General features: G+C 43.3%; 1 protein-coding gene across 1 annotated transcript; it reads right to left on the reverse strand.

The window, feature by feature from the left end:
* Positions 1-6,285: 6,285 nt before the first annotated feature.
* Positions 6,286-27,946, reverse strand: AGXT (alanine-glyoxylate aminotransferase). The gene is made up of 11 exons (XM_015426842.1): positions 27,782-27,946; positions 24,482-24,674; positions 20,943-21,007; positions 20,654-20,754; positions 16,041-16,111; positions 14,172-14,256; positions 12,911-13,006; positions 11,121-11,190; positions 9,159-9,254; positions 7,530-7,658; positions 6,286-6,393 (listed from the first exon to the last, which is right to left on the reverse strand). The coding sequence occupies exons 1-11, from the start codon at positions 27,944-27,946 to the stop codon at positions 6,286-6,288; spliced, it is 1,179 nt and encodes a 392-aa protein (XP_015282328.1).
* Positions 27,947-27,993: the final 47 nt, after the last annotated feature.

The raw sequence follows: 27,993 nt of genomic DNA on the forward strand, positions 1-27,993 counted from the left end.
GCATTGATGCTCTGTATTCTTGGTACTTGGGGGGCAACAGTGGGAGGGCTTCCGGAGTTCTGGCCCCACTGGTGGACCTTCTGATGGCACTTGGGTTTTGGCCACTGTGTGACATAAGTGTTGGATTGGATGGGCCATTGGCCTGATCCAATATGGTTTCCCTTATAACACAACATAACATATCATGATTGAGTCAAGTATAGTGTAAATTTGTTCAAGAACCCAGTGTTCACCTTTTTTAATTTATGTAGCTGACTGGAATATTTAATGATCAGTTGTGAAAGGAATGTGTCAATACTTGTTTCTTTCTGATTTCTTTAGTACGTACCTGCTGCTTCCTACTCATACTGTAGTTGTTTTCCTCATCTTTGCAAAATGGCAAATGACTATGGGTGTGCATTTTTTAAAAAATTGGTATTTTTCAGTTTAGGTCTGTTGGACCTGGAAAAAAAAATGGGTATTTCTGAAAAATCCTGGATCCCAATACCAGTACAGTATTCGGATCCAGGATTTTTTGGAAATACTGAATTTTCAGGTTCAATACACCCAAGAAGAAAAATACTGGATTAGGGGCGGGGGAAGCCAACCCAATCCTGGGGCTGGTTTGGCTTCTCCTGCAGCCTGGTTTAAACCACACTGCAGAAGAAGCCAGCTCCAGGATTTGCATGCCTCAGGAAGATCATGATTTAAACCAGGCTGCAGGGAAAGCGAGACCCAGGATCTGCATGCCTCGGGGAGATCGCTCCCCAAGGCACACAGGTCCTTGCTGGGATGGCTTCTCCTGCGTGTGGTTTAAACTGCCCTACAGAAGGAGCCAGATCCAGGATCTCTGTGCCCCGGGGAGATCACACCCTGAGGCACACAGATCCTGGCTGGGACAGCTTCTCCTGTACCCTGGTTTAAATCGGGCTGCATGAGAAGCCAGCCTCAACCTGAGCCAGTCTGCTCCCTCTGGCACAGCCGATCCTGATCCTCGGGCTATCTTCTGCAGTCCCTTTAAAGTTCAAGGGACTACAGCGGAAGCCTGACAAACAACTGAGAGGCGGGAGCAATCTGCTCCTAGCTCACCTCTGTTTTCAGATCCATCAGTCATCCCCAAATATGTCCAGGATTTTTTCAGGGATTTTTGGTTTTCCTGAGAAAACCTGGATACATTTGGGATGCCAAAATATACCCAAAAAATACCAGTAAGGTGTTTTTTGGGTATATTTTCAGTTTGGTTGATACTAAAGGTTGATAAATATTTCAGTAACTAGAAACTGTTACCTCAATATAGTTTTTAATTGCAGACTCTTGGGAGATGAATGTGACCAAAAGATTTCATTTTCTGCACTTTATCCAGCCTGTAATATGTTAGAAAAACAGGACTGAATAGGAAGCTGTTTAAGTGCCAGATGAACAGTTCAATAAATTACCTGAGGGGAAATTCTTTTCCTTCTTTAAGTACAGATCTTGAACAGTTTTATGAGAAAATGTTCTTGGTCTGTTGGAAGCAATTCACTCCATCATACAAGCAGTTTTCCATTTTTAAAACTGCATTTTTAAAGAAAATAAAATCATCAGCTTAGAGAAATGAATTTTGGAATTTAAAAGCTTATCAAACATAACAATATAGCAGTCCTAAACCTAGATCCTTTCCAGTCCAGCTTCTACCCAGGTCATGGGACGGAGATGGTGCTGGTCGCCCTGACTGACAACCTCCGAAGGAATCTGGATCGAGGTGGTGTGGCGGCACTGTTGCTGTTAGATCTGTTGGCCGCATTTGACACGGTCGACCACCAGTTGCTGGCCCATCGCCTCGCCGACATAGGGATTCAGGAGCTTGCCCTTCAATGGTTTGCCTCTTTTCTCCAAGTTTGGGGACAAAGGGTGGCAATAGGGGATCAGCGGTCCCGGAGGCATCCTCTTGATTGTGGGGTGCCTCAGGGGGCAGTGCTGTCCCCGATGTTGTTTAACATCTACATGCGCCCCCTTGCTCAGATTGCCCGGAGTTGTGGGCTTGGGTGTCACCAATATGCAGATGACACCCAGCTCTATCTGATGTTGGGCAGCCAGTCGAACTCCGGCCCGGATGACCTTAATCGGGCGTTGCAAACTGTGGCTGGCTGGCTCAGGCTGAGTCGGCTGAAACTAAACCCGGCAAAGACGGAGGTCCTGGGCCTGAGTCGGTTCGGGGTTGGGGTTCCCTCTCCTGACTTTCGATGGGGCGCCTTTGGTGCCAGCGTCAGAGATTAGGAGCTTGGGTGTGCTCCTGGACTCCTCTTTAACGATGGAAGCCCAGGTGGCAGCCACTGCCAAGTCGGCCTTTTACCATCTTGGGCTGGCTTGGCAGTTGGTTCCCTTCCTTGACGGCAATGACCTGGCCACAGTGATCCATGTGACGGTCTCCTCGAGGCTAGACTACTGTAACGCTCTCTACATGGGGCTGCCTTTGTCGCAAATCCGGAAGCTGCAGCTAGTGCAGAATGCTGCGGCCAGGCTGTTGATGGGCCTCTCTAGGCGGGACCATATCAGGCCTGTGCTGAAAGCGCTGCACTGGATGCCAATAGCATTCCGGGTTCGCTTCAAAGTGCTGGTTCTTACCTTTAAAGTCCTATATGGCCAGGGTCTGGCATACCTGAGGGACCACCTTTCCCCATATGTTCCCCCAAGGGCACTACGGTCGGGGACTCAACATCCCCACCCACCCAGCGGTTCGAAAGCCGAAGTAACTGACGGTGAGTAGATAAATGGGAACCTACCCTTAGAAGGGTAGGGGGCACCCTACTCTACGGAGGTGTGTGGAAGGCGGCGGCGACAGCTGCAGCAGGACATCGGCTGCAGCAGAATACCGGAGGTGGCGGCATGGCGTCGAGGCAGCAGCAAGCAGTAGCAGCAGAGCTGAAAAGGAGTGATCCCTGGTGGCCAGCGGCAGAAACAGCAGGCGGCTGTCGTCAGCAGAGGCGGAGGCACAGCGACGTCATCCAAGGGTGCGGCGGAGCCTGAAGGACGCAGCCGGGCCGGAGGAGGACGTCACCTGTGTACCAGACCGCCTGACTGCCTAAGCGCCAGGAAAAGAACATCTAGCTGCCGGGAATGGAGCCAAAAAGAACAGCCGAGCCAAAAAGACATCAGCCTCCACCTGGGTGCTGGTAGGCAGCCCCACCCATAGAATCAATGTGGCCTTAGTTAGGGTTTAATTGTGACTAGCACCCCATATGTAAACAGCCCAGAGACCCCCATGGGGGTTAGGGTGGTATATCAAATCGAAGTAATAAGTAATAAATAAATCTTCTGGTAATTCCAGGCCCCAAAGATACCAAACTTGCTACAACCAGGGCCAGGGCTTTTTTAGTGGCGGCTCCTAACTGGTGGAATGAGCTCCCGGAGGAGATCTGGGCCCTGCGGGACCTTGCACAGTTCCGCAGGGCCTGTAAGACGGAGCTCTTCTGCCAGGCTTTTGAGTAGGAGCTGCCACCACCACTGTACCATCACCTCACCACCACCACGAATTGAAGTGGGTACCATCGGGGAGCGAGATGGCCCTGGGATGAAGAATGGATGGCAGTGCTGTCTGGGACTTACTTTGTTACTCTGTTGTTCTGGGACTATCTTTACCAGAACCCCATCTTGCTATTAAGGACTTTTGTGACAACTAAAGTACCTGCACTTTATTGTTCTGTATAAATGATTGTTTTATTCTGTTTTTAATTGTATTATCTTGGCATATGTGCCTCATCTGTTAGCCGCCCTGAGCCCGCTTTGGGGAGGGTGGGTTATAAATCTAAAAATAAATAAAATAAAATAAAAATAAATCATAATTAGCTGTTTGGGGGAAATGCAGTTTCTAAAACTAGAAGTTAAAGGGAACAGGATCCCCTGTTTAAATAAAAATATATTAATTTGGTTTTGGAGAATGATCAATCAAATGCTGATGATGTTCTTTAGGCCTGCTATCAAGAACTTGAACCCTTGTAACACAGTGAGGTTCTGGATCCATGGAACAGGTAACCACTACTTGACCATCTGCTTATATGATAACAATATATGATCTCAGCCATGGGAGAGAAGGGATTTGAAGGGAAATATATTATACTCTTCTGAACTAGAATTCTATGTGAGTTTCTTTTTTCAGTATAATGAATAAAGTGTAATGAATGCAAGAGAGGCATGTGATAGTTGCTTGCCAATATGAAGCTAGTCATGAAAACCAGTGCTAAGAATTGACTTGGCAAGAAAACAAAGAGGTAAGGCTTGGAAGATGGAGGTGCAGCAGGAAAGTGGTCTTGTATGTGCTGTTCATGGATGATGAAGGTCTATAGATGAAAATCTGTTTATTTCACAAAAAGGAAACAAACGGGTAGTTATTTGACCTAGAGTCTCTGAATAAAATAGCTATGTTTCAGGATGGTAAATATAATAGTCATTGCATTTAAGTGACTCTTGGGGAAACTCCTTTCAGTGCTTTTCTGTACTCAGAAAGAACCTGCAAAATCAAAAGTGAGTAAATCTGGCTTAATTTGAATAGCTTAATACTCCACACTAATACTTGGGTCTTAGCTGGGAAGACCCAAAGCTGAATTTTGCCCTTACTAGATTTCAGATGTCCAAATTAATTCAGAACTCTGTAATGCAAATACAAGTTTGCTTATCTCTCTGGGTCAGTAATACAGAATTGTTTCTTGTTTGCAAAAAATGAAAATAACTTTGGTAGTGATTCATTTTATTAACAATTTACTAAGAAGAATATTAGAAATGTTTTGCCTTATTGAATAAGGAGGGCAGGGTGGTGAATTGTCTGCTGTTGTGTAGAATACTTGATTTGCATTAATAAAGGCATTTGATCTCCCATGGGAATGCAAAGGAATAGATGTGGAACAAAAACATATTTTGGAGCAATTTCCTTTACACTTGAATAGGTTCAGGACTGTTGAAAAAATGTGTTCTTTGGTAGTGCTTCTACTGGGTAAGGGTCACATCCTCCTTCAGCCTTCTTGCAAACATTTGTTTCAGTCCCTAATGGTATGAGTCATCACAATGTACAACATAACTTGGTCTAAAACCACTGTCAGCTGGATTTGATTTTCTTTCAGCTTTCAGTGAATAGGCGGAAGACTGACAAGTTATAGAGTGAAAGTTGCTTATGGTGTCACCGTGACAATGTTCTGATCAGAGAACAATGGTGTATGCATGACACAGGAAATAATGGCTCTGTTACTTCAGCTCTGTGACTATGGCCTTAATGTTTCTTTATCCGTCTCTCTTGATGAGTGTATAGATGTTGGCTGGTCTTGAAAACACAACATTTTGAGACTGTACAGCTCTTGCCCCAGTTAGCATTCCATTGCAAGTTCTCTAAAATGTGTGAATGATGTGTAAGCCACTTGTTTCCCTACCATCATCAGAGTTCAAATACCTGCTGCACATTCCATACGCCTTTGTAAAAATTAGTTTGGAGACTGTGCTTTACTGCACTCCAATGATCCTGTTGCATTTACAGGAGGTTATCCAAAAAGCAGGAGGTGGCAGAAGCTACAGTGGGAAATGATTCTTGCATATTTGAATATGTTTGTGACCAAGGGTTTTGCACAGAAAGCCTGGAGTTTTTGTGCAGAAAGTGAGCCCTGTTTATCTTTCCCCATCCAGCAGCTGGTATTGGCAGAATGCTTGCTAGGGTGCGGGTAGAAGATGTGTTCAGGGTCTGATTGTACAGAAGTTTATAGTAAGTTGCTGAATTGAACACCTCCTAGGTGCTACCCAAAGGCAAAAGAGGTAAGAACAAATCTCAGCACCACCAGCATGGCCAGGGGCAAAAACCCTCGTGGGAAAGATTTGAAAGTTTTCTGTGAGGACACCTACTTGTGAGATTGAGTGCACATGCCAGCTTGGACAATGATATACTAGTGATGGGAAGAAAAACACAGAGGGAGCAACAGAACAACAGGTAGAGAAACTCCAACCTTAATGAAACTTCTTACAGACAGTTTTGTTACAGTAATATGCATAGCATAACTTGCATTGAAAACCTATGTTTGCCATATCAATTGTAAGCTATGATCACACCACAGTTAATGAAAGGTGGGAACAACTTTGAGAAGTATTCTTGACTGATTGTGTGAAAAAGCATAATGATAATTTGCAGGACATAGATCATCAGTTTTGTTGCTTGTTTACTATAGTTTTTTCTTCTGCACAGAAGGTATCAATGCCTAATGCTGTGAACTATGATGGAATGGAATAAATGATTGATGATGTAGCACTACGTGCACTGGATGAAGAATGAGGGTAGAGATAAAGGGGGCGGTCTCACAGTTTGTTCTTCAAACAGTGCTGAAAGGCATCTTCCAGGGCATGAAGAACTCTGTCAGCATTGAATTTAGTGCAGTTGTAACCCATCAGTCCTATTCGAAAAACCTGACAACAAGAGAAATATACAAAAGTGGAATTGTAAGTGTTCTGTAAATTGTTCTCTTGAGAATCCTCTAGGGATGTGCACATCAAAAATTTTCAATTCAACTTTGGATCCTCTTTTGGGGACGATATGCTCTTCATTATCTCAAATTTTGGGGACTATCTTTATGATGTTTGGATATTCTTTCTCCCCCCCCCCAGTCCCACAAGGTCAAGACTGCTTTAGCGATTGCCCCCCTATCCCCTTTCGGCAGCAGCGGGAGCAAGAGGAAGCTGGTCTCACCAAACAACTGTTCAGCTGCATCTCCAGTCCAGTGTTCCCTCTAAGCTGAGTTAGTGTGAGCTAGCTCACAGTTTTTTAGCCTCCGGCTCACAGATTTTTGTCTTGGCTCAGGAAGGAGGGCTCCAGAACACACTAATTTATGCAGTAGCCAAATCACCTGCTCACAACTTTAATGCCAGTAGCTCACAAAGTAGAATTTTTGCTCACAGGACTCTACAGCTTAGAGGGAACACTGCTCCAGTCCCCTTTAAATTTTAAAGGACTGTTGTTTTGTATGGGAAAACATGTCATCCAAAATTAGAGGACAAATCTACCCTCATGGAAAATAATGGCACTTTAAAATTGAAAGGGACTGGAGATGCCAACTAACAGCTGATCAGGTAAACTTGATCTCCAGGCTAGAGCTGTAGCTCATAGGAAATTATAGAGATACTATTTCTTACAGATGGTAGATGGGCCAGGTCTACCACCCCACAGGAAGTAATGTGCTCATTATTTCCTGTGGGCACTAGACATGCCAAGTCTTTATTTCCTGCTTCTCTAAGTTCTACCATGTTATATTTGCCCCATTTACTATTGGCAACTTGGGGTGCAAACAGATGGTGGCATTCCAGAGATATGCAATCAGATCTCATGATGTTTTGATGTATAATATCAATCATTGGCACTTAGATTGGAACAGCAGTGCTTGAGGGAAAGGGTGTGTGTCCTTATTCTGCAACATCTTCTGACCTAAATTTCCTAGGGGAAGAGAGTGGACCACCTCTGATCTGCTAGGCTTTAATATGCAACAGACCAAAAAGCATGAAAACAGGTCTCATACCATTTGTTATTTTTGTCCCCATGATTTATCTACCTTGCCTGCTGAGGGGCCCAGGCCTCCTGAAACCTCAATCCCATGATTTTTCATGATGTATTCAGTGACTTCCTTCCAATCATACCCTTTAGGTACAGAAATAGTGGTGATTGTGGGAAGCCTTGCCTCCTGAAACATGAAAATAATGCATTAGAACCACATAGATATACTCTAGATTTGTGTAAAAAAATTGTGTGGTCTCTAGGAATTGTGGTTAACTGCACCACCCATGTGAAAGGTGTTTCTTTCTAGCCACCATGCCCAACCATACAGGTGTCCACACCTTCAGATGTTCTTCCTTCCTTGGGTAAAATTCCTCACTTGAGAAATAACTTTTGGCTAATTTGTAAGTCTGTTGACCAAAATGTCCAGTTAGTTGGTCAACATAATGTAATGTACAGCTGGAGACAGATAATAGTTTTTAATATTTACAAGTGGGTCCAAAGAGTTTTCACTTTCCATTGTGAATACCCCACTACCTGTGTCCCACTGTTGAGTCAAATAGATTTGCACATTTAAAAAAATCTCTTTACTAGAGCTGAAACTGGGGAAAGTGTACATAGCAGAAAAAACTCTCCCTCTTGCAAATTATTGTCGTGCTCTAGCCAGAGTAAACTATGAGAAAGGGTCATAGCTCATTGCCATAGCATCTGCCTTAGATGCAGAAGGTCATAGGTGCAATACCTGGCTTGTCAGGTTAATCAGATTGTAGGCGATATAAAAGGCCTCCACCTGAGACCCTAGAGAACTGCTGCTAATCAGAGTAGACAGCATTGCCCTTGATAGACCAATAAGGCAACTTCATGTGCTGCTATGAGCTTCTGCTGGACTCTCATACTGATCTCTCCTCAGGCTTGTAGCGCCCATGGTCCCCCCGCCGCGATTTTTATAGAAAAAAAATTTCTTTAAAAAAAATGCTGAGCCAAGGTTTCCCAACTGGGCTGCAAAGCAAACGACCCGTCGCGCAACAAAAAGTGGATGGAAGAAACTCCTCCACTTTCTCTGGGCCGGACCTGCCCTCCCACCCCAGCTGCCCCACACGCCCCAACCCTCAGAGGAAGGAAAAAAGAACAACCCCTTGGCGATCCGGGAGCGCCGCGCAAAGCAGGAGGCACCGGTGGCTGCCCGGAGGAGTCAGCAGCAGCGGGCCTGGTGGGGGCGAAGAGGTGGGAGCCACCTCCTTGTCTGTCCATGTCCACCCCGAGAGGGAGGGAGGCGGAGAAGCCCGGCAGGGCGCTCGCTGGTGGCCAGTCACCGAGATAAGTGGAGAGAGAGCGCCCCGGCGCACCCGTAAGACCTGAGGGCTCGTCCACGGTGCCAGGGCTGTCCCTGCTGTTGGTGGCGGCACTCTCCTCCCCCCTCGGTCGCAGCCAGGGCTGCCTTAGGAGTCCCAGCAACTAAATCAAAGTTAATTTAATTAACTTTGATTGGCTGGTGGGCTCCCCCTGGCCCCCTCCCCCAAAACTCCTTAGCTATGGGGCTGTCTCTCCTTGTCCCATTACTTCCTCTTAACTGATTACACCTAGAGCCTTAACTCACTTGTCCTTAGCCTTCTGTCAGGAAGACCTTCATTTTCTCATTTACCCTCCCCAGACACTACATGTAAGGCTGTAACCTGACCACTCATACCGGTTCCTTCACAAAGAGTTGGAGACCTAGTTTCTTCACCCCTTCACACAGGTACAAACTAGTCTCCTTGTGATGCTTCCAGAGGTTCTCAAGTCCCTGTGTGGAAAATAAAGGTACCTCACCATATTTTAAATTAAATAGTGACAATATTTTTATCTTTAGAAATATCAGATTTTGGAACCAAGATCAGGACTGGCTTTGCCAGCTTTTTTACCAGTTGGTAGCTGATAACTTCCTATGAAATTAGTAAGGCACACTCTTCAGTTTTTGTTCACATCATAAAAAATACTTTCAGCAATGCATCTTACTTGCCAGACAAGGGCTGCCTAGAAAGTGAATCAGTCATCAGCCTTCAAGATTCCTTATTCTGCCTCCAGTTGAGGAAATATCACCTCCCCCTCTTATGAAAACAAGTACCCTTCAGTCTTCAGGATGTATAGTTGTATTTTCTCTGGTTAAAAAATATGAAGGGTTAATGTATATTCTTATACCCCTGAAGGGCATCTGTAACTGTAGCTGGCCATTTATGACTGACGCATGTCCACTGCACCTTCAGCTTGCATCTGCCCGTTGCACTGTGTGAATTTACCAAGGGCAAGCATCAGTATAATGCTTTTGTTGTAAAGACCCAAGTCCCACAGTCTCAAATTAATCTTAAATTCTATTTTTAACTAAACAGTTGAAGTAAGTGATATTCTTAGATCAAATCAAGCCTAAACTCTCTCTAGGAGTTAAAATGACCAAACTGAGACTATTGTTCTTTGGTCACATCATAAAAAGACAAGACTCGCTGGAAATGACAATAATTCTAGGAAAAGTTGAAGTCAAAAAAGCAGGAAAAGAGGATGACCAAGCATGAGAGGGATCTGATCAATAGGGATGGGCACGAACTGGCTTATGAGCCAAAACTCAGCATGAACTTGGGCCAGGTCAGAGCTCCAGAACAGATTTTCAGGGAAAGGCGCCTTCCCCGAAAATTTACCAAACTTTTGGCCAGTTCGGTTCTGCTGCTCAGGGTCAGCCATTTAAATCTTAACAGTGGAGCAGCATGGGGTCCACTGCTGACCTGCTAGGTTTAAATGGCTGACTGACAGCCATTTAACTCTTCAGCTTGGCTCCCTGCCACTTTGAAGGGGGGAGCAAAACTGAAGGGTTAAATGGCTGGTTTAACAGCTCAGTGGGTCCACCTCTCAGCTGTTAGGTTTAAATGGCTGGGATCCATTTAATCTTTTGGTTTGGCTCCCCACCTTCAAAGTGGCGGGGAGCAAAACCAAATGTTTAAATGGTTGCCAGCTATTAACATATAGAATGAATATATATATATATATATATATATATATATATATGCTCTATATTCACACTGAAGCCTGTGGGTTTTTTTTTAATTTAAACCTGACAGCCTGAGCAGTGTAGGGTCCACCACTCAGCTGTTAGGTCTAAATGGCTGGCAGCCATTTAACCCTTCCCGGGCAATCCCTGCCCCCTTTCTCCTGGCTGCGGTGACTCGTGTCCAGGACAAAGGAGGAAAAAGAAGTCTTTTCCCGGGCGAACCCCCCCTTTCTTCTGGCCTCAGTGAGCTGCGCCCAAGAGAAAGATTGAAGGAAAGTCCCTTCCAGGGTAGTCCCCACCCCCTTTCTCCTTGTTTCAGCAATCCGTGGCCAGGAGAAATGGGGAACCAAACTTGCCGGGGTTCAATTTGTGGGCCGCCTCAAACTGCCCTTTTTAGGTTCATGCCCATCCCTATTGAGCAATTGAGAAAGCCATGGTCCTCTGTTTCCAAGACCTGAGCAAGGCTGTTAACAATAGGACATTTGGGAAGTTCATTAATTCATAGCGTTACCATAGGTTGGAAGCAAGTTGATGGCACTTAACACACACACACACACACACACACACTGTTATTTCGACAGTCTTTTTTTCTTTACCCATTCCACTCCTTCTCTTTGATATGTGGTGACTGACCTGTTCTGCGAGAATTGCTAATCCCTCTCGTAGACCAAAGAATGTGTTGATAGGTGCAGTATGATGATACCTGTAAAAATGCATGCAATACAAGGAAGAGATGCTCAGCATACATAAACTGGATTGTCTAAACATTTCATATTACGGAGCAGGAGAACCATGTGAGAGCATTGTTCTAATGTCTGTTTAAGACAAGGGACTCATAACAAATTGTGGACTGTTCATTGTTCCTTCTGGATTTGAAATGCCTGTGTCTGAAAGTACAAATGGTGCCCAGTTGCGTGATTCAGAATCCCCCCACCACATCAGTATTGAATGCGATGTATATTTGTATATTCTGACCATTTCCGCAGTATGGTTTTACTTCTTTTTACCAGTGAGTTAAATTCCTGTCTGATGCTTTGACTTCCGACACGTCTGGTGCAATAGGGCTTTTACTTCGTATTTTTCGGTTTTGATTCAGGATTGATCCTGCCCCATGCGTTCCACATTTACTTTGGGGGGGGGGGGCATGCTGCCTCGCATCATGCACTTAGTCATTAATGGAGCCTTCCTTTTAAAAATATATTTTTTTCATCCACAGTAACGTTACAACATCATTACATTGTGAAAAAAATAATTTAAAAACTTTGCTCTGACTCAGACTGGGGAGGGGGGGATAATTGTGTTTTTTCATGTCCACACCCAGCACTCTCTTGGAAGAAGTGATGCCCTCTTGGACAACTTTGTCCACTCTTTAAATATCTGCTCTGTGGCCACTGCAAATTAAATTTGGAGTTGCTACTGCCTCTCTCTCTCTCTCTCTCCTCCCTCACCCCCAAAGAGTGAGATGGATTTTAAATGGGGGGGAAACAGTTGTTGAGGGCTGGAGCTTTGGCACCAGCCATGGCTCCTCCTCCTCACTCACTTGCTTCTGACTCTCTCTCTCTCTCCTCCTCCCTCTCCGCCAGCGTTAACTGATCCTACTCCGGAATGTTTAGGGGAGAGAGAGAGAAAAGAAGCACACACTAAATACCCCTCGGAAGGCTGGCTTGCGGGGTAGGAGTGGGGGAGGGAGGTGAAAGGGGGCAGCATTCCCTTTAACAGCCATCCTGCCATGCCGGGGGAGACCTGGCCATGGACTGAGACCCCTCAGCCAGCCCACTGATACCCAGAGTGATATTATAACATCGCTGTATTTTAAAGGACAAAATTGTATTGTAATGCAATCGATATTATTTTTTTTTAAATGGCGGATGTCTCTGGGAAAACCTGGGAGGTGAGAGAGTGGTAGGCAGGATAGACATGCATCACTGACGATCTAAAAAGGTGGCACAGCTGGAAACTAAATTCGAATATGATAATTCCTCACTGGAAAACTGTGAGTCAAGATCCAAATGGGAAAAAAAAATCACAGAAAAAGGGAATATGGGAAACGTAGGGTAAGGAGGTAATGAGTTCGAATCTATCCCTGGGAAAGCAAAACATGCAGAAAGTTTTGCATAGTTCAGTTATTTAAGAACACCTATGCACCTATGCATTCCTTGTGCGGAAATGGTCTCTGAAGGCAAGAGCAGTAGGCAGGAGGGGGGCTGCTTAACACTTTCTCCTGCAATTTTTAAAAAAATCTGACTCCCTCTGCCTAATTTGCTTTTTCACGCATAGTGAGGATTTGGGGCTATAGCTTTAAGGCTCAAGTGGTGAATGGCAGTATTGCTGTAAGGACTGGTAACAGTGTTGCAGCCCTTCCATTTCCTGGGAACCAGGCAGCTGCTTTGCAGTTTGGAAAGGAAGTGGATAAGCTCTCTTGCCTTATTAGGTTGTCATCACAGCCCCAGTATTTAGCCAGTTCTTCTACATCCAGATAGAAGGAGGTTGGTTTTGTCTTCCTGTTGAAAATCTTCTTCCTGACAATGTGAAAAAATATTGGACATTTCAGGAAATCCATTTGTGGCCTTTCAGACAGTAGCTCAAGTATAAATTCTGGACATTACACTTTATTTTCACTATGGTGGTATAAGCTTAAGCCACACTATCCTGCATGACAAGGGTCAATTCTCATGAAAATTGAGCCAAGCAGGAAATTAAATTTGCAAGTACCTGTAGTACTGGCTGTAAATGACCCTGACTGGATACTAGAGTTAGCACACATAGTGACATGCTCCTTGGGAAAGTTGCTAACCATGGAACCTGTGGGAGGGTCTGAATGTTTTGTTGGGGGTATCATGCCTCTTGCACACATGTGAACATTTTAATACAAAATGATGACACCTTTCACAAACTTCCTGTACTCTTTGCTTTTCTACCTCAGAGCACAGTGCATTTGAAGCAGAACCATAGACTGAATTGAGAAATCACAGCCATGAACAGCATGCTTAACAGCCAGTGCTCACAACTATGAGAAAGTTGAAAACTGACTGTGTCTAAGCCAGGGGTGTCCCAACTTATCTGAGCCTACAGGCACTTTTGGAATTTTGAGGACAGTAAGTGGGTACCACCACAAAATGACTGTCATAGGGGCCAGGGCCAATCGCAAAATGGTTGCCATAGGGCGCTGGGCTACCAGGGCTTTATCACAGGATGCTAGGAGGCTGCAAGCCTAGTATCCTACAATGATGGATGCAACCAATTCTGAATAAGGTTTATTGAAGATAACATTCTTCTGGATTCTTCTGAACAAGCTGCAGTACTGATCAGGTAGAAGAAACCCAGAACTGGCTATTTGCTTTGGGCAAGAAGCAAATGGGCACCAGTGGTGCCACACTGCGGATTGCTGGTCTAAGCAATCTGTTAATAATATTCTGGCAATTCCTTGGAATTTCAAAAGCCATCACTGAGTTCTCTTTGACAGAAACAAGCAGCAGGCTGTAGATCTCTCTATGACACGCTCAACTTTGGAATTAGGAAGCAGAACTGGATTTTGTATTACTTGTAGATGGAGGTACTTAACTAGTACAATAGGAGAAAAATTGATTTGCACATTTCCTTTTACCTTTGCTATTTTTTTTCTGATAAGGTACTTTGAATCCATCATGCTGCTGAGAATGAGGCATCTCACAAATCTAGCCTTACCTGGCTCTCATGCTGAAAGAGATGGGAGAAGCACCAGGTGGAGCACTTAAGACTTTCTGGGAACCAGAGTAGAGAATGTCAATTCCTGTGTGTTCAGTAGGAGGGGGGGAAACTTGTTAGAGTTCCTAACATGGGAAGAAGTTTACCATTTTTCCAAAGGTTGCCACTTTACCAAAAACTTGTCTGGTTATCTGTCCAGTTTTTTTAGTATGGTCATCTAATACCACGCTACTACTTCAGTTGTTTTATAAGGCAGTTGAATGAGAGACCAGTTTCAGAAATCATTTGGGGAAAATATTTATATATCTCTTGTCTCCACAATGAGCAGTGCTGAGGCACTAAGCTATGCCAAATTTAAGATACCCCTTAGCATCTCTGGTAAGTTTGGTAAACTTAACATTACTAAAGAAAATCTAAAACTTTAAAATTATATTTGGATGGCATGTCCACATTATACATTTAAACTGATTTAACTTTCTCTGTTTCAACAAAATGCTAAGGATTGTTCTGAGACAGGGGCTAGGAATTTCTGATAGCACCTCACAAAGCTCTGAGTCCCAGAATTCTTTTCGGAGGGGATATGTGTTAGCAAAAGTGGTCAAACCAAAATAAATATGTTCATATAGCTTGTGTGGAATACCATGGCCTACACATTTCTTAATTGGTCATATAAGAACCATTTGTTTTAAACCTGCATACCAGCCTTATATAATACTAGGAGAAAGGCCCATTGTGGAAATAAATACATCGGCCTCTAGAAAGAGGCTCTGGGTGGGTGCCTTGGCCTTGGACACTCAGTGTCAATTTGCTGTGGCGACCTCTGCAGGGTATAATGACACTGAGTCCACTATTTTCTCCAGAGGAACTGGTCTCTGCTACCTAAAGAACAGTTGTAATTTTGAGTGATCTCCAGCCCTCACCTGGAGATTGGCAATGATGGTTCCCCAGAAGGGAATAGTTGGTTTGGAGGGTGGAGTCTATGGCTTTGTACCTGTCTGAGGTCCCACGCCTCCTGAAACCTCACCCTCTCCAGGCTCCATCCCTCGCATCTCCAGGAATTTCCCACCTGGAGTTGGCAACCCTATCTCCTGCCCAGCCAATCATCAACCTACCTTTATTTCCCCCTCTTCAGCTTTCCACCCCCCCCCCACACACCCGCAGCCTCTCCCGTGCTCTGAAGCCCTGGCTGCTACGTCACATTGGCTGTCATACGTCAGCACCATATAAAGATACAGAGCCCACCATTTTCTCCAGGGGAACTGATCTCTGCCATCTGGAAAGCAGTTGTAATTCTGCGTGATCTCCAGCCCTCACCTGGACACATTTTACCTCAGAACAGCAAAACTGGTTAGAATGTTAGAGGCAAAAGCCAATCAAGTCGCATGTGCAAACGACCTCTGTGTTCCGAGGCAGAGGCCAATGAGGCTGCATATGCAAATAACCTCTGTGTTCTGACTGGCTATGGGGGGGAGAAGATTAGCAAAATGTTTAGAATGTTGGAGGCAGGACTCAGGCAATGCAGCCAGTGGATAGGGAGACCCTCTGAATGACGGATCAGAGAGCGAACTGATTTTGGAGGATGTGGAATGTTCTAGAGAAGTGCCACCACCATTCGGCTTTTATTTATAAGGGAGATATCATAGGAACACAGTATCTCTTCTAATGAGTTTGTTTCCTTGCTGGTGTTACTTTATTGGTAGTGGAACCCAGTCCCAAACAGAGCTTCAGTCTCCCAGCGTGAGCCTTTACTAAGGATGCTTAGACAAGGAAATCTTTGGAAACTCAGAAGTCAGTAAACTCCATTTTGTATGTACAATTAAAATTGAGACACATTCTTGTTACAGTGGCGGATTTCTATGTATTGCCTACCTTGTTGGTCCATGAAAACTGGAGTACCCCCTAGTGACGCTACAGCATCCACCAGCAGCAAGCAATTATGCCTAAAATGAGAAAAGAAAGAATATAGGCTACACATTATGTGGGGTTCTGTTATTCTTTCCAGTGTAGTTGTTTTTTTAAGCAAACAGCATGCAGTAGGTGAATAAGGAGAGCAGCTGCTTAACCCCTTCCTCTCCAGTAGCTTTTCACATCAAAGTTCTTGGCAGATGGCTTTTTCACTGCTGGGAGGCAGGAATAAATGGGAACCTTCTATTCCCCAGTTGGTGAAAAAGCTGCCTGGCAAGGCTAATTTTGAACTGTCACTTGCCAAATTTATCTTTCCAACACTCTGCCTCATAGCCTGCCCAGAAATGAAGATAACACTGCACTGTAACCAATTCTGTAAATAAATAATAATGAAACTAAACAAACAGTTGAGTTATATTAAAGTTCTGTATTATGTTATTTAAATTAGTGAGTGAATTTACTAAATATAAATATTTAAACAAATATTACATTAATACAAATAAGCACAATAGTTATTACAAATCCATTATTACAATTCTGTTCAGAAAAAATACATGCTGATGCAATGAAGTCAATACAGATGTTTGTGAAGAAGCAACATTTGTAATAATCTATCCACTAAAGTCCATTTTCAAATAAACTAAACCATGAAGAAGGGGGAGGGGGAGGAGATTGGATTTATACCCCACCCTTCACTACCCAAAGGAGTCTCAGAGTGGCTTACAAACTCCATTCCCTTCCCCTCCCCACAACAGACACCCTGTGAGGTAGGTGGGGCTGAGAGAGCCCTGACAGAAGCTGCTCTTTTTCAAGAACAGCTGTGCCAGAACTATGGCTTGCCCAAGCTCTTCCAGAGGTGCAAGGAGTGGGTATCAAACCCGGTTCTCCCAGATTAGAGTCCACGCACTTAACCACTACACCATAAGGCTAATAAACTGAGTGGAAGAAAGGGCTTGATTAGCTGAGCTGAAAGGTGAATTTGATGAAAAGCCTAGGTCTACTCCTGCTTCCATCAGTCTTCATAAGAAAATCTCACTGTCAACAGAAAGACAATCTCCTCAGAGCTGGAACCCCGAGTGAAGATTTTGTATCCCAGCCAATCCAATAGTCTCCATACTTTTTGAACACAATTGTAATAATGGATTTGTAATAACTATTGTGCTTATTGGTATTCATGTAAGATTTATGTTTAGAATATTTATATTTAATAAATTCACTCACTAATATAAATAAAATAATACACAATTTTAATATAGTTCAACTGTTTAGTTTCATTATTATTTATACAACAATTGGTTACACTGCAGTATTATCTTTCTTTCTGTTATTTCATAGACTGCTCCCCCTTTTTGTTCATAGCCTGCCCAAGCATCTTTGAGTTTAAAAAAAATGAAGGAGAAAAGCATTTCAGACCTCCAGTCTGAGCCCTAGCAAGGATAAAATCCATTTTCTCTGTATGTGTCTTTTCTGGAAGCCTTATGATAGCTTACAGCATGCAGAAATATATGCAGTATTTATGTCATGACAACAAATTTGCACAGAGTTATCAAACATTAGTTAAGAAGACTCTGAACATCTAGCTGGAGAAATACAGCCTGCACTATAACTTGTCAATTTTAAAAAGTCCCAGTGAAAGCTCTGCCTTTATATGCTCTTTAAAAATAGAGAGAGAGAGAGAGAGAGGAGCCCCTCACATTTCTTCAGACAGGGTCTTTCACTATGTTGGCCTAGTTAGCTACTGTTTGGGCTTGAGCAGCAGCAGGAAAAATAATAGTCTATGGAATGGGATGCAAAGCAGACACCAGTTAGATAAGCACAACTGGTGCCCAGGTATATGCTGGGAGATGCAGGCCTTCAATTATGGAGGTCTTGAGTTTCAGTGGCCTGATAAATGAGCAACAGCACTTTAAACTGAGCCTGGAAGGTAACCAATAAAGATGTTATGAAATAGCTGTTATCTGTGGAAAGTGACTAGCGCTTGATAGCTTCTGGATTGTGTTCAAGGACAGCTCTACGTAGATTTCATTACAGTAGTCTAGAGGGTACAATGGGTGGTGGGATAGGAAAGTGAAGATTAAAGCAGAGTAGCCAACCAGAGGCCAAATGACTATAGAGTGGAAAAGGCAGATGCCAGAGACGTCTAGAGAAAAACACAGTGTGGCGGTGTTTCTATGCCAATACCAGGAGCCTCTGACCCAAAACGGGGCAGGTGGAATGCTTAGTTTTAAGGGAAAACAGATATAGTGAATATAACAAGTATTGTGGAAGGGAGATACAGTCATCACTGGATACAAACTCTATAGGAATGACAGGAAAGGGCATACCGGAGGAGGTGTTGCTATGTACGTCAAGGAAGGCATAGTGTCTAATGAACTAGAAACCTTAAAAGGGGCCAACTCCTCCACAGAATCACAGTGGGTGACAATACTGGGCCTCAAAAGTAATTAAGTACTGAGGACATGCTATTGGCCCCCTGACCAAAATGCTCAGGGTGATCTTGAAATGGAAAATGAAATCCAGGAGGCATCCAGAGGAGAGGCAATTGTAATAATGGGTGACTTCAACTATCCTAATATTGACTGGATAAATTCATGTTCCAGTCATGCCAAAAAGGCAAAATTTATTGATACCCTAAATGACTTTGCCTTAGAGAAGGTGGTCAGGGAACTGACCAAAGGGAAAAGTAACCCTGGATTTAATTCTCAGTGATGCTCCCCAGTACCTACCTAGTGCAAGATGTGGAGGTGGCTGAACCAATTGGGAACTATTAAAGGAGAAAAAGACAAATGCTGAGAAGCTACATGCATTCTTCTCATCTATATTCATTACTTAAGATATAAGGCAAATAGCTGTTTGTGAATGGATATATTCAGGAGGGGAGGATGTGGAGCTTAGACAGATAGTGGTGACAAAGGAGGAAGTTCTAGAACGTATGGACAAATAGCAGACTGAAATTACTGATTTTCTAACTAACATATACCACGAGTCCCTAAGATCAGCCTCTGTACCGGAGGACTAGAGATTGGCCAATGTAACTCCCATTTTTTAAAAAGGATCTGAGGGGATCCAGGAAATTACAGGTCAGTTAACTTAATGCCTGTTCCGGGTAAACTGGTAGAAAGATTAAAGATAAAATGGCAAGCATATAGAAGGAGAAGCTCTGCTGAATAAAAACCAACATGGCTTCTGCAAAGGTAAGTCCTGTCTCACTAACCTTTTAGACTTCTTTGAAAGTGTCAGTAAACATGTGGACAGGAATCCGCTGGTGGACAGTATTTATTTGGATTTTTAGAAGGCTTTTGACAAAGTCCCTCACCAAAGACGTCTGAGCAAACTTCAGAGTTAGGGGATAAGAGGATGGGAAATTGGCTAAAAAACCGGAAGCAGAGAGTAGAAATAAATGGTCAGTTCTTTCAGTGGAGATGTGAGCAGGCAGCGAGGTCTTTCAGGGACCTATTTTGGAACTGATGCTTTTCAACTTGTTCATAAATGACCTGGAGTTAGGGGTGAGTAGTGAGGTGGCCAAGTTTGCAGATGACACCAACTTATTTAGGGTAGTTAAGACAAAAACAGATTGTGAAGAGCTCCAAAAAGGGTCTCATCAGACTGGGGGAATGGGCATACAAATGGCAAATGAGATTCAATGTGAGCAAGTGTAAACTGATGCATTTTGGGGCAAATAATCCCAACTTCAGATATACACTGATGGGATCTGAGCTGGTAGCAACCAACTGAGAAAGCAACCTGGAGATAGTAGTGGATAGCTCAATGAAAATGCTAACCCACTATGTGTCTGCTGTGAAAAAGGCAAATTCCATGCTGACCATAATTAGAACAAGGATAGAAAATATAACTGCCACTATCATACTGCCCTTATACAAATCTATGATGAGACTGCACTTGAAATACTGTGTACAGTTCTGGTTACTGCACCTGAAAAAGTATATTGTAGAGTTTGAAAAGGTTCAGAAAAGAGCAACCAGAATGATCAGGGGGCTAGAGCAGCTTCCCTATGAGGAGCAGTTAAAACACTTAGGACTGTTCAACCAAAACATAGGTGAGAAAAGGGAGACATGAAACAGGTTTATAAAGTTATGCAAGGCATGGAGAGAATGGACAGGGAGAAACTTTTCTCCTTCTCCCATAATATGAGAACCTGGGATCACCCACTGGCCACCAACTTGGAAGGATTTAAAAGGGGAGTGGACAGATTCATGGAGGACTTGGGCTGTCAATGGCTACCAATCATGATGGATATCTACTTTCTCTAGTACCAGAGGTAATATCTACCAGAGGGATATCTATTCCCCCCAGTACCAGAGTTCTCTCTGAGTTGTAAAACCAGTTTTATTTGGTGTAATGGAGTTGTTCCCAGGCTTTGCCAGGATTTGGAGCTTCAGCTTGCTAGTCCATCTTCATAACTGTCGAGCTCTGTCTTCCCCTTATCCATTGTAGCTTCACATGAAGGTGCGGGCTACAGCATACACAGTAAGTTAGTCATCTTATAGTATGAGTTCACTGACTGATTTCTGAGATACCTGTTGCATCTGAAGTCTGACCTCTGTGGTCCTACTGACCTGTGACAAAGTTCTCCAAGGCCATCTAATGGCTGAACTACTCCAGTAGATGATTCTCCATGAGTGATGAAAAACAAAACTGGAGTGTGCTGCACCAAGCTCTGTAAGAGACAATGGAAGGGAGAAATAATGTGCTAGAAAAAGAAGTCAAGAGAGACACGTCCCTAAATGGTATCTCCCAACTCCCTGCACAAGGATTTTAGGGAAATGAAATCCATTCATGTTTCATGTCAAATGAATACTAAGAATACTTTTGCTTTACTTTCAATGTGATTTGCCAAAAACTCACCTTCTCTATTTCTTCTAGAGTAAAATACTCTCCAGGGGCTTTTACAAGCTGGTAAACATCTGCACCTACAAGGTGACAAATGACAAATCATGTTATTTGCATATCATACTGTAAAGGAGAAGAAGAATACAAGAACTCGTGGGCACTCCATGAAACTGCAGAGCGGTCGGGTTAGAATGGATAAGAGGAAGTACTTCTTCACCCAAAGAGTGATTAACACTTGGAATTCACTGCCACAGGAAGTGGTGGCGGCTACAAGCATGGACAGCTTCAAAAGGGAATTAGATACGCATATAGAGCAGAGGTCCATCAGTGGCTATTAGCCACAAGGTATAGATAGGGGCTCTGGGGCAAGTGATGTTCTGTCTTCTTGGTGCTTGGGGGGGGGGGTCAACAGTGGGAGGGCTTCTAATGTCCTGGCCCCACTGGTGGACCTCCTGATGGCACTGGTATTTCTGGCCACTGTGTGACACAGAGTGTTGGACTGGATGGGCCTTTGGCCTGATCCAACATTGGCATCTCTTATGTTCTTAAGAGAAAGAAACTGCTCATAATTCCTGGGGAGTACTATTAAATAACAATTCACTGAGAGCCCATCAGGCCCTGCTCAGGACAGGTAACATGGGTTTCATTGCTTACCACAATCAGGGATGATTCCCTTGTAGTACTATCCTATGCAGAGCTGAACCCTTGGACTTAGGAGGGCACTGTTAATTTGTCTAGTGCCTTGTATGCATGAAAATAATAGGGACCATATATGACCCCTTTTAACGGTCTGAAACAGAAAGGCTGAAATAGACATAGATGCTTATCTAGCATTCAGATACACATGCAATCTTGTGGCTAAGAAGGACTTGAAACCATGACACAAGTTCCTTGGGAAAAGTTACCATTTAGCACAAGTTGACTTGCCGCTTCAATATGTCAAAATCCAACAAAATAGACAACTCATGCTTGTTTATTTAAATATTATTGTCCCATTTCTCCACAGTATTGTGCTTGAGGTGGCTTAAAAATCCAAGAATCAGAACAACTAATACAGAAACCATTTAAATATTAACAGAAATGAAAATTAGTTATACACCTTTAAGAACTATAGGAATACACTGATCTTCAGCCCGTGAAACATGGTGTGTATCAACCTGTAATGTAAGAGTCCAATTTCCAATCCTGGTGAAAGAGTACATAAACACAGCTCTCATTCTGATTCTGTAGCAGACCACAACCAGTACCAATAAGGCCACAGCATTTTTTCCTGTTTGAAATGAGTCATGTATTAACTTTAGTACATAGCAGCAGCCTGTCAAAGTCCAGTCAAGTCCCATGGGAAACTGAACAGTAGGCTAAAATGGAATGCCACTGTTAATCATTAAATCTGTTATTTCTTAAGGCAAAGAAATGTTGGATGGGAGGCAAGAATAGGAGAGGAGTATTCATGGCTATTTTAGAGGGGGTGTTGGGTTAGCCAGTTGCAGCAGAAACAGTAGGTGAGTTTTACAGAACCTTTAAGACTGACAGATTTATTGCAGCCCACTTTGTCAGATGTGTGGAAGTATTATCTTCATATAGGTATTTCATGAATATGAAGGAAAAATGTAAGCATTGGGCTCAAAAGACCATTAAACATAAAAAGCAGCAGTAGGTCTGCTGAGTCCAAATGTAAATTTAAAAAGAACAAGTTCCATGGGGGATTTTTTACATTCTGTTTTTTCTGTACCCATGTATATAATATCTGTTGGCCTGTTATCTGAAGATAACATCATACATCTAGGGAAGTGGCCTGTAGCCCATGGAAACTTACACTGCAATAAATCTGCTAGCCTTTATTGTTAAACATCAGTAAGGTTTCATAATTTCTGAATACAGCAGAATCAGCATTTTAAGTAAGCCAAAAGAAAATGAAGTCTAGAACACAGCCTTTGGCATATACTTACTTTAATAGTATGCAGCACAAACTAGGAAAAGTTACACTGGACACTTGTTTTTAATATAATAGATTAACCTAGATACTTCTCTCTGAAAATTGTTCATGTCACATATACATTTGGATTTTGCAGATCTACTACTCCTTCATAGGTTTCATGGTCTGTTGGCCCCAGGGGTCATTTCGTGGAAAAAGAGCTGCAGGAGCTCATTAGCATAACTTATTAGCATATGCCACACCCACTGACATCACCGGAAGTGTGCACCAGCCCCTCTGACAGGCAGAAGCACCTGGGATCCATTCTTCCCCCCCTCTCCCTTCCCTTTGCCTCCAAGTCGGCTGAAGGAAAAGGGGAGGGGGAGGATCTCAGGCGCTTCTGCCTGACAGAGGTGCTGGCGTGCCCACAGCCAGCCTGGGTGAATTATAGAATCATAGACTCATAGAGTGAGAAGGGACCTCCAGGGTCATCTCGTCCAACCCCCTGCACAATGCAGGAAATTCACCAATCCCCCCCCATCCCAGTGACCCCTGTTCCATGCCCATACCTTTTTAAAGAGCCCCTAAGGAGAGGTGGGGGAGCCAGAATGACCTCTCGCGCGAGAGGTGGTAAACTTGTGAGCTTGTGTGTTACAAGGCTCTTTGCTGTTGGAGGTGATCCTCCCTTATAAAATCTTGAGATCTAATCTTGTCCCCACCTCCCCAGTGCTCTTCATGTTGAAATCTTCTCTGAGTGTTTAAGTGAACACTCAGGCCATGGTGGTGGGGAGTTCACCTTTCCCATTTTTTTCCTCTGGTGTCTGCAGAAACTGGCAATGTGGGATATCTTTTTAAAAGTCCTATGAGTGCACACTTCTGCAACCTTGAGATTCAAGTATACCTGGAAAAGCACACTCATGTATTGCAAAAGGGAAAGAAGCAAACAAAAATAGTATTTCAAAACTGAGTGTTTATGCGCCAAAATACTTTAATGTGTTCTTTCTTTATTGTTCTTATTTTTGGTTCTATGTGAGTGTGATATCCCTGAGAAAAATTCACCTGGAGCTTGCAGTCTTTATGGACCTGGGAGGAACCTTTTTTCTACTCTTGGATTCTGCTTCATGAAGTTCTGTGATACTTGGTAGAAGACTTTGGAGCAATACGCCAGGAGCAAAGAGAAGGGAACCTCATGGAGTTGGAAGAATCAGCTAATCTCTAATTGCTATGATTTCTACTCAAGTCAGTACTTAATCATGCACTAATTTCTACCCCACCATGAAATCAAATTAAAAACATGATTCTTCCAATTAAGAAGACAAAAGAAAGAACATTTAAGACAAACCCTTTGTGTAAACTTGTAGTACCCTATTTTACTTACAATAGTAGTATGAAGTGCAAATCAGGAGAGACTGCACTGGAGCACTTGGCAGTTTTTAAAGAACCAGCAACATGCTCTACTGTACATGTGAAGGGATCACAGAACATATATCTTGAGTCACTGCAATCTCTGCACAGTGAAAGACCCTCGGAAAGACCCGTGGAATGGCATGGCTATGACAGAACATATCTGAGTTTCACAACTTCTACCTAGAGCGAACTTGGTGCTAACTACAGGTTAGAGAGAAGGGTCCATACATACCAAGCCTCTTGGCAATGTCGGTTGCTCGTTCGCCCCAAAATCCATTCATAGCGATCAGCACTTTGTCTCCGTGCTCCACCACGTTCAGGAAGGCAGCTTCCATGGCACAGTGGCCAGTACCACTGACAGCCAGTGTGAGTGGGTTCTGTGTCTGGAATGCATACTGGATTCCTAGCTTGATCTCATGCATTATCTGAGGGCAAGAAGCAAAGTTTTAAAAAGTCTTCCCAAAGCCAGCAGCCAAACTGCATTTTCATCCATGGTTCTTGAAAGTTATATACACTGGAGAAAACGATAATGGTGTTGTCTATCCACAAATGGTTATGTATTCACTATCATAGACACTAGCCTGAAGAGGCTGAACTGAGGGCAGAACACAATTTTTAAAGTGTTGCAACAGTGTAGTCCCCGCTAGAACTGAAGTCCTGCTCATGAATTTTAAATTTCCTTACAGCACAAAACATGTTGGTAGTCTATTTCTATGGCAGGACCACCTCTCACATATCTCCCAGCTTGCCAGTTGAGATTCTCTTCTCAAAGCCTGCTCTCTGTACCTTCACCTGCAGATCTAAGGTAGGCCGAAAGGCCTCAGGGCGGCGTACGACACTCAGTAAATATGTATTATTGATTGATAATAATGAAATACAGTCAAAACAAATTGCAGTTAAAACAGCTAAAACAACAACAATGTAAGTTAAAGTTGGTTCAGATGGCGTTGACCACCAATTTATACCCTTCTCGTAGAGGGGAGAGGGTAATAATGGAGGCCAGGCTCGATGACAAACCATTGCTGCCCTCAACTGTAGGCCTGGTGGAACATGTCTGTCTTACAGGCCCTGTGGAATTGGACCAAGTCCCACATGGTGCGGATGTAACTAGACAGAGAGTCCCACCAGGCCAGCATCTGGTTGAGGACAGCCAGATCTCTTTTGGGCCAGGGATCACCAGGAGATTTTGCTCCCTAGAGCATAATGCTCTCTGGAGGGGTTGGGGTGTAGTCTTAGGAAACACCAAAAGGTTTCCATCTCTTTTTGCTATTTTATGGTCTCTTCCTAGGTAAAGGATTGTTTTATCTGTCATTCTAAACAGCTGTTTTATGTGCTTTTCTATTCCAGCTTGCTTTTGCTGGCATTTTATATTGATTTGAATTGTTTTATTGATATGTTTTTACTGGTATGATTTGTTTTTATTGTCTGCTTGATTTTATTGTATTGTTGTGAGCTACCTTGAGCACATCTGGAGAGGAAGCATACAAAATTTCTGAATGAATTTTCTATTTTTCATTATTTCTAAGACTGTTATATTTTTTGTACCACTTTGCCTCTAAAGACTTCAGGGTGTATGCGATTCTCCTTCCTTCATGGGATGACATAGGAACAGCTACCATGCTCTTGTGTGAGGGGAAAAGTTCAATTACTAAGGCTCCATCTACACATTAAAGTCCTTGTGTTTGTTGGGGAACAACATGAGGACTTCATATCACATATGCAGAGGGAGTTTTGTGCCTCCCAGATGTGCACTGTCTCTTTTCTTTTTGTAGGTACAGCATAAAGGGAGAAGCGGTTTCAGCCTGCCTCTCCCACTGTTTTCATGTCCCCAAACCTCCCCATGGAGGTGCTATTGGCTCTGTTGTAAGCATCAAATTTCTTGCATGGGGCAATTTGTGGAGTTGCAAACAAGGGGTGGGGGTGGGGGGGAAGGGACCTGAAGCTGCCTGTCTTTGTGTGCTGTGGTCATAAGCAGAAAAAAGACTGTGTGTGTCTAGGAGGCACAAAATTTCAATTGCACATGCAAAAAAGTCTTTGTGGTGTTCTGCAGCAAACATGAAGGTATCATAATATATAGGTGGAATATCACACAAGCCAATGTGGAGTAAGAGTTTCAGACTAGGCTCTGAGAGACCCACGTTCAAACCCTCACTCTGCCCTGAAGTTTGCTGGGCAGTCTTGGGCCAGCCACTCTCTCTCTCTCAATCTCCCCTGTTTCACAGGTTTTTTTGTGACAATAAAATGAAGGAAGGGCGCATGATGCACACTGCTTTGAGCTCCTTGGAAGAAGGGTGGGATTAAAAATGTACTAAATAAATGAAGAAAGCCCAAGGAATGTCATAATCATGTTGCTTGATACCATTAGAAATTCACTGATGTGCCCATTTGTGTTTCTTTTTTATTTCACATGTTGCCATTGTCAACAGTTTTGGTTTTCCCCATTTTGGTTGCTATTGTTGATCATTCCTGATGTATTACTTTGTGCCATTTATATGCAAATAATATAAATACTGTTGAAAAGTAGTTAATTTTAACAGAAAAAAGGATTTGAGGAATAAGAAACTGGTACAATAATAAAGACTCACAGGCAGTGTTCCCTCTAAGCTGAGTTAGTGTGAGCTAGCTCACAGGTTTTTAGCCTCTGACTCACACATTTTTGTCTTAGCTCAGGAAGGGACGGCTCCAGAGCAAACTAATTTATGCAGCAGCCAAATCTCCTGCTCACAACGTTAATGCCAGTAGCTCACAGAGTAGAATTTTTGCTCACAGAGCTCCATATCTTAGAGGGAACATTGCCAGGTTCATTTCTCACAAGACACAAACAAAACTGGCATGGGAATATTCATACTGGACAAAGTTTTTGACCAAAGTGGACAGTTTTTAAAAATTTGGTCTTCCTATAAACAAGAGTTTTAAAATGTGGAAGATATGGGAAGGGTTCAAATCCGGTGAGCCTGTATGTGTGTTTAGTGCTCCTGTGTCCTTCTGGCTTTGGGACAGATAAGGCATAAGGGAAAGCAGCTTTCATTATATCCTGTTTATGTGCTGGGATCAGCCTGACCAGCAATTAACAATTATTTTACTCGACTGAAACAGAGCTGAAAAGACTATAATCTTAACTGATAGATATTGAAATGGGAATCACCAAAAATAAACAATAATCAGTTGTAAGAGTTCGATTTTTAAAGAGTTACATCTCCTTAGTGGATCATGTTCAAAGGAACACCTACAACTCATGTTAGTTCACTTAAATCAAGGATGAAACATCAAGAAAATAGTCCCATGCATAAGGAAGAAAATCCAGATACTGACTCCACAATGGACTTGCTCCTGGTTTGATCAGTAAGTACGATGAATAGAGAACTATTGTTGTTGAATCTAAATTGCATTTCTTAGTCAATTGGATGAATCGAAAATTTGTAAAGAAAAAGAACTATGGGCTAAAGTGCAACTAAGTTGCCTTTTTGAGTGATTCCTGTTCCTGGAGGGAACAGCTGGGAGCCTGAGGAGAAGTTGAGATTGTAGCCCTTACCTGAATCATCTCTTTGTGGACATGTCCTATGATCTGTCGACCACCTGCAGACAAGATCCGTGGGGGGCAATTGGAGGGCCCAGGGCCCAGCAGTAGCCTGTCTGGAACAGACAGTGGCTTTAATAGAGCTGCAGGGGGTGGCATCAGATGTTTTTGAGAAGACATAGTGCGACAAAACGGAGTCAAAAGTAGAGGCAGCTGAACACGAGCCC

This window comes from Gekko japonicus, unplaced genomic scaffold (assembly GCF_001447785.1).
Source record: "Gekko japonicus isolate JY-2015 unplaced genomic scaffold, Gekko_japonicus_V1.1 scaffold14, whole genome shotgun sequence".
NCBI classification, from domain to species: Eukaryota; Metazoa; Chordata; class Lepidosauria; order Squamata; family Gekkonidae; genus Gekko; species Gekko japonicus.